The 7,539-nt window shown below is 41.2% G+C and overlaps 1 protein-coding gene across 1 annotated transcript; it reads left to right on the top strand.

The window, feature by feature from the left end:
• The first annotated feature begins 5,001 nt into the window (after nt 1-5,001).
• Nucleotides 5,002-6,984, top strand: LOC107818387 (scarecrow-like protein 18). The gene has a single exon (XM_016644391.2). It carries the CDS (start codon nt 5,473-5,475, stop codon nt 6,703-6,705), a length of 1,233 nt encoding a protein of 410 aa, XP_016499877.2. The 5' UTR covers nt 5,002-5,472; the 3' UTR covers nt 6,706-6,984.
• The last annotated feature ends 555 nt before the right edge of the window (nt 6,985-7,539 follow it).

The raw sequence follows: 7,539 nt of genomic DNA on the forward strand, positions 1-7,539 counted from the left end.
ATTATGTACCCTACATATAAAATAATTAAATAAATCTATGATTCCCTTATACTTTATTACTACTCGTTTCTTCGATGTTTCACGACGAATCCTAAATCCTAAAGCCCACGGGCTACCCCTACTCGGGGATTGTCGTTCGATAATAAAAAAACTAGATGGCCCAGGCTATCGAATCCTGGAGGCACCAAACCTATTGGGTAATGCCCGAATACGAAAGGCTACGGCCAAACTAAAACGGCTCGGAGACGTCTGAAGTTCGTCTGAAGGCCCTTACGCATAGTTAACACCTATTAAAAGGTTACCCTCAGTAAAAACATCGTCTAAGACATCAGAGTTGCCATCGAAATCGGGCCTCATTCGGACCTCCAAAGAACATATACTCTAGATTACATTGGATTTTATGCTAAGTCATTTAAAATGATGCACAAATAAAAAATTGCAAATAGATGCTGGAAAGTAACGATACGGTATTGGCAAAATGGGGAAATTTCATATATTTCAAAAAATATATACAAAGGCAAGATAAAACGGCCTCAAAATAAACAAACAAGAAAATATACCATGGAAAACTAAAAAAAGAACTAAGGCATTTACACTAGGTCTTCACCGGGGCTCGTCCCATCACCAGAACCCGTTGGCCTCAGGTCTCTTGGCTTCTTTAATCTTGGCCTCAGCTATCTCCACATCAGCCTTATACTGGGCCAGCATTTCCTCGACGTCGGAGGAATCAATAGAAGTTGCCTCCAACTTGGATCTCAGCGCGTTATATTCTTGGTCGAGGGCATCCCATTCCGTGACGGCTGAGTTCAGCTGTGCTCGGAGTTCATCATTTAGCCGAGATCACTTGTCGGCCTTGTCCTTTGCCACCCGGAGTTGGTCCTTTATCGATGTCAACTCCTCTTTTGCAGCCTCTTTTTCCGAAGCCAGTAGGTCCATCCTGCCCTTCTACGCCTCGGTCGTGGCCTTGACCTCATCCATCTCAGCCCGAAGCCGGTCGATCAGGTCTACCTTCTCTTGGACCTGGGAAGTTGCGTTGTTAGTCACCACGAGTAGCTTCTCATTTTTAGCCTCAAAGATCCTTACCTTCTCGACCAAGTCAGCGTGCTCCCACTTCATGGACAAGGCCTCCTTCTGAGCCTTTTCCAGCTCGGCTCAGAGAATTGGGAGGTACTTGAGGGCCTCGTCTTATTGTTCGCTGAGAGACCTGTAAATGTCCTTCTCCCGGATCAGTTCTTTAAGCTCGAACTCAAGCTGACTGATTTGCAAGAGAGACCGAAGGAAGCTTTCATGATGAAGCATTCAAATCTGAAATATAATAAGGTCATTAGAATATGCGGAGCAAATATTCGCAAAGGATACAAAGGATAGACGTCTTACCCGGTTCAATGCCTATTGCACCTCGTTGAAGAGGCTCTACGTGCCTACTTCATTCATCTTTGCCTAATCCTTATCGGTCACCAGGCAACGAAGGTAGCTGGCTATGCCGACCGGAGCGGACAGGGCTCGGGCGTCCATCGGGATAGTAAGAATGACCATTCTCTTACGGTCGGGGTCAACACCCGGGGGGAGGGAACTTCTTCACTAGTTTCGGGCTCAAGCTCGAGCTCGGCTTGCTCGCTCCCGATGACACATCCTTTTTTGGGACCTCCAGGTGACCAAGCCTGGAGAAGTCCTCCAATGCGACCATGTCCATGCCATCAAAGAACGTGTTGAGGGCATTATCTGGACCCGACGCTATCTCATTTAATTTCTCTTTATTAGCTTGAACCTCTTCGAGCATGGACTCAGTATAGGACGGCGTCTCTGCGATGTCAATGATACTAGCTACATCCTTCGGGACAGGAGCGGCTTCTCGATAGGCCATGGACTCCGTCTCTCCCTCTGGTTCTCGAGCTAGAGGGGGATCGACCTCTTGGTCACCTTTCCTGGTTGCCACCTTCTCCCTCTCGTTGAGGGTCGACTCATGAGCAATGAACTCAAGGTCGTCATCCTCAGGATAATCCCTAAGCCGGTAGAGGGAATCAGATTTCGGTACCCTCGACTTGGTGCTCTTTTTGTTTTTCTGGACCTGGACGACCACCCTCTTCTTCTTCACCTCGACATCCGGGGAGCCTGTGGATTTCCTTTTATTCTTCTTTTTCTCTTCCCTTACGGCGGCCTCGGGCTGTCCCGAAGCGGAGGGTTCAGCGAGCGAGGACGGATCCTCGTCCTCATCCAATGGCTTGAGCTCGGTGGTCATGGGTGAACCTGTGAGAAGAAAGAAGACTTAGCGATATATTCATCAAGTATATGAATGTAATCATTCGGGAGAGAGACTCACTATGGGAACGAGCCTCCCATTTGCCCTTCGAGAGCTTGCGCCATACGCTCGAAGTAGGACATCTATTTGCACATCCCCTCGATTCACTCCTTGAAGCAGGGGAATGTATTAGGAACCTGGGCAACTGCTACATAATGGCAAATACAGGCAATTAGAAAAAAGAATAAAAGGAAATGCCAGATACTCGAGAGGGAAAAGACTTACGGGATGCGTTTCACTTTTTGAGGAATGGTAGAAATTCGGAGAGGATGAGGTCTTCGGTTTTCACCCGAACGAACCTCCCCTACCAACCTCGATCTCGGTCCTCGTCGATGCTCGAGAACGGAGCCTTGCTTGCTCGGCGAACGATCTTAATCAACCCCTCTCGGAAGATTCGAGGACTGTATAGATGAAGTAGATGTTCGAGGGTGAACTGAGGTGCTTCAGTTTTGTTTACAAAGTGTTGGAGGAGGATTACGATCCTCCAAAAGGACAGGTGAAGGCAGACCTTGCACCTTTTATAGATGTCGAGGACTATGGGGTCCACCGGGACGAGCGTGAAGGAGTAAGTGTAAACACTTAGGTACCCCTCCACGTGAGTGGTGATGTCTTTGTTGGGCCCGGGGACGACCACCTCCTTTCCCTCCCAGTTACACTCTACCCGAACTATGGGTAGTGTCTCCTCAGTAACAGAGCATATGTACCTCCATGCTCCCTCGTCTCGGTCCTGTTGACTGGAGGCTTTCTCGACGTTGAAGTCATTCTCGATAGAGCAGCCCCCGAGTACGAAGCTCTTCAAGGGAGGCTCATGGGCTACCTCAGGAATGGCCACCTCGGCATTTATGGCCAGATTGGAAAATAAAGGAGCGGTTTGTTGAGGAACGAATTTGAAAGTTTTTGCTATCGGGTTCTGAAAAATATGAAGGTTTGAAGAAAAAATATGAAGATTTGAAGATAGAATGGAAATATGAAGGTCTGGGTTGAAGATTGAAAGAGAATGTATGAAGATTGAGGATGAAGGTATGAAAATCTAAGGAGCAATCTATGAAGATTTGAAGGAGTTAAAGGTATGTAAAGAATTCAAGGGTAAATCAAGGAGCTCTAGAATCGAAAAGTGGAGAAGTGAAAAAGGGGTCGGAGCTTTTATAGAGGAAGGACAATCAATGCATGACGTTTCACATTCGAGGACAGTCAATCAACGGCCGATACGTGTCCGATGTTAGAACGATGCGACTAATGGGACGTTTCATTGATCCGTCATCTCGGTTGTAACGTACGAAGAAAGGAATCGGGGTTCATTTATCGCTTCCCGTCGTTTCGATAAATCTATCCTCCGAAAAACAAGGGGACTATCTGTATACGGGTAAAATCAGGCAATGTCTACCCTGATTCTCCTATAAGAGAATAAAGGGGGAGCGCGGATCCGCGAGATTGTAATCGAGGACAGAGACCCATCGTATCAAGATCCAAGAAGAGTGAACGATATATCTAACATCAGACACGGCAAAGCGATGTACCCCGGACCGAATATAACTCCTAGACCTCGGGAGAAGCGGGGGACGGTTATGCATGACAGATAGGAGACTGTATACTCGCCCTCAATCGGATATTACGACGCGAATCTCGTCAGTAACAATTATGGATCAATAATTACTGGAAAAAGAAGATTTTTACCTTTTTTAGACTTATACTAGGACTGAAATTCTCGTACTATATAAAGGTAAAGTTTTTCTTTGATCTGACACATTGTAACACGCAATTCAAAGAAATAAAAATTTGTTTTTGCCTTCTAACTAATGTTAAAAATTTTGCTCACTTGTTCTGTTCTTCATTCACGACTGGACTCGAACCGAGGGTCCAATCGAGTACGAGGTCACTGTTCAATCTAAGATCATGCTTGGTCATAACATTGCGATTGGTTTGATCATTTATTTCGTCTTTAATTCATTTATCTGTTATTTTTAATTATTCGTGTTGAATTAAATCACGTATCATTTAAACCGCGTACAAATTTAATTGTTACCCATTTTTAAGGTAAACAACTATAGACGAAAAAAAAAATATAAATATTAAATATTATGTTTCGAAAGATACACAATAGACAAGAAAAGAAAAGAAAAATCCCTTATAAAATTTGGATTTAGCCCACCAGTTTTATTGAGACGTCTTTGTGTGTTAGTTACCCGGCAAAGGTTATGAACCTACTTTATGCGTCAATGTCCGAATTTATTTTTATCAACATCCTTTTGGAAGAGCTTTTGATAGAAATGGTTGGCTTAATTAGCAATCATATTATCATCACCTGCGCTTTGGTGTTATATCATTCGGAATCATATCATTACCTTTTGAAATTTAAAATGGTTTTCAAAGACGTTTCGATAAAAAAATTCCTATTGTCGCAGTTGGAATCTACAAGACGAAGATGTTGATCTAGTGCTATATTTGGAGAAAGTGCCTTAATTAAAAATAAAAAATTGTTGATCAGTTGTCTTAAGATTTTTTATTATTAAAAAAAAAATTAAGATACAAAGAAACACATTTACGAGTATATGTCGGCCGACTAATTAATGTGAAGTTCCACACGGTCAACCCACACATATTGTGGTCAAGATAGATTCTATCATAATCAAAAGTCATTATCGACTCAATTTTCATATTTGGCATCTTAAGTACATGCACAAAAGCTACTTAGGATGTAAGTTTATAATCATTCATTCTTGAAATAGAACCTATTTAATAGTACTTAATTAGTTACAGTAGTATAATTTATTCTCTGCTAAAGAGCTATTGTTCATCAAATATATCAGATTATCCTTTGTGGTGTAGGCCATTTCCTTATTTGTACTTAGTATTAATTCTGGCAAAAGCACAAAACTGGGAAATGAGGTTCTTCTTCATTAATGTTGAGTCAAGATTAGTACTACTACTATAGCCAAGAAAATGTGAAATCATATAGTACTAACTTTCCCTTCTCCCTAGCTACTGATAACTCTAATTAATTTCAGATGCCAAAACCATAAATTTCCCCTCCTCCATCATTGAAAACCCCTTTGTCCTTTCCCCCCAGACCCCCTTTTCCTCTCTCTCTCTCTCCTTTCTCTTTTTATTAGACGCATATTCTCTCTTCTTTCTCTTTCTAGGGTTTTCACCTGAAATAGTTTTATTTCGTTGATATGTTAGGATCCTTTGGTTCATCATCTCAATCTCATGATGAAGAAGCTGATGATCAACGGCGGAGATGCAGTTCCACTTCCCCTGCAATCCAAATCCGGCAACTACTCATTAGCTGCGCGGAGTTAATCTCGCGGTCCGATTTCTCGGCCGCAAACAGACTCCTCACCATTTTATCAACTAACTCTTCCCCTTTTGGTGATTCAACTGAAAGATTAGTCCATCAGTTCACTCGCGCACTTTCTCTTCGCCTCAACCGTTATATCTCTTCAGCCACTAATTTCTTGACACCTAATGCATCATCTAATGTTGTTGAAAGTTCAAATGATTCAGCTCTACTTCAGTCATCCTATCTTTCCCTAAACCAAGTGACCCCTTTTATTAGATTTAGTCAGCTAACTGCTAATCAAGCGATTTTAGAAGCTATTAACGATAACCAACAAGCGATCCACATCGTTGATTTTGATATTAATCACGGTGTTCAATGGCCACCGTTAATGCAAGCACTAGCTGATCGTTACCCTCCTCCAACTCTTCGGATTACCGGTACTGGAAATGACCTTGATACCCTTCGTAGAACCGGAGATCGTTTAGCTAAATTTGCTCACTCTTTAGGCCTTAGATTTCAGTTTCACCCTCTTTTGATCACCAATAATAATGACAATGATCATGACCCTTCAATCATTTCTTCTATTGTTCTTCTCCCTGATGAGACATTAGCAATCAACTGTGTATTTTATCTTCACAGGCTCTTAAAAGACCGCGAAATGTTAAGGATTTTTTTGCATAGGATTAAATCCATGAACCCTAAAGTTGTAACACTGGCCGAGAGAGAAGCAAATCATAATCACCCACTTTTTTTGCAAAGATTTGTGGAGGCTTTGGATTATTATGCAGCTGTCTTTGATTCATTGGAAGCAACTTTGCCGCCGAGCAGTAGAGAGAGGATGACAGTGGAGCAAGTTTGGTTCGGAAGAGAAATTATAGATATAGTAGCAGCAGAAGGAGATAAGAGAAGAGAAAGACACGAGAGATTCAGATCATGGGAAGTAATGTTGAGGAGCTGTGGATTTAGCAATGTTGCTTTAAGTCCTTTTGCACTTTCACAAGCTAAACTTCTCTTGAGACTTCATTACCCTTCTGAAGGATACCAGCTTAGTGTTTCGAGTACGAGTAATTCTTTCTTCTTGGGTTGGCAAAATCAACCCCTTTTTTCCATATCTTCTTGGCGTTAAATTATAAGGGAAATTAAAACCCTAAAAACAAGATTTTATCTATCTGCATGGTGAAGGACAAAGAGGTCTTCAATCTCAGGTTCTTTTTGTTTTTTTAACTTGTTTGGATATGAGGTTATTGAGCTGATGAATGTTTTAATTTTAACATAGGCCTACTTACGTAGTAGTTATAGGTTGATAATGATATATATTTAACTAAGTCTTTGTATAATGCAGATCCTGAACTTAATTTTTATTTTTATTATTTTGTTGTTAATGAAAGATTCTGTTACCAAATTTTATCAGTCTATTTAATTAGAGGCCAAAGATTGTTAGGTATGTGGCACTTGGAGTGGGAAATGATATATTCCCATTAAAGGTGTTAATTAACCACCAAATTGTTCTTTAGGTCTGTTTGTCATTTTGTATTAAGGTGGATGGTTCATTATCTTCTCTTTAATGCTAATCATGCTTCACCTTTTCATTTAGTACTAGCAAGCATATTTGTTTACTTTATTGGTTATTCCTTATCAAAGTCTTTATCTTGTTGCTTTTTTTTTTATTGTACTTTACAAAAGATTTCTGGTATTAATGGAAAGTGCTCATATTTGGAAAAAGACATGGCCAACAAGAAAGGTGTATACCCCATTTCTTTTTCTTTTTCTCCAAATTTTTTTTTTTTTTTTTTCTGTTTCTTGTTGAGTTCTTTCATGGAAGAAGAAGAAGAGTAGGAGATTCTTGGACATGGCTGCATGAGAATTGTTATTGTTTTGTGCACTTAAATAACCCCGTATACATACACAAGTAGTGTTGGCTGTCTTTGATATTGCACCATTTATTGCCCTAATTTCTGCC

This window comes from Nicotiana tabacum, chromosome 2 (genome assembly GCF_000715075.1).
Source record: "Nicotiana tabacum cultivar K326 chromosome 2, ASM71507v2, whole genome shotgun sequence".
Lineage (NCBI taxonomy): Eukaryota > Viridiplantae > Streptophyta > Magnoliopsida > Solanales > Solanaceae > Nicotiana > Nicotiana tabacum.

What these genes read in the sequence shown, in the direction of transcription:
- LOC107818387 (XM_016644391.2), top strand. Translation starts at nt 5,473, where the DNA reads ATGTTAGGATCCTTTGGTTCATCATCTCAATCTCATGATGAAGAAGCT.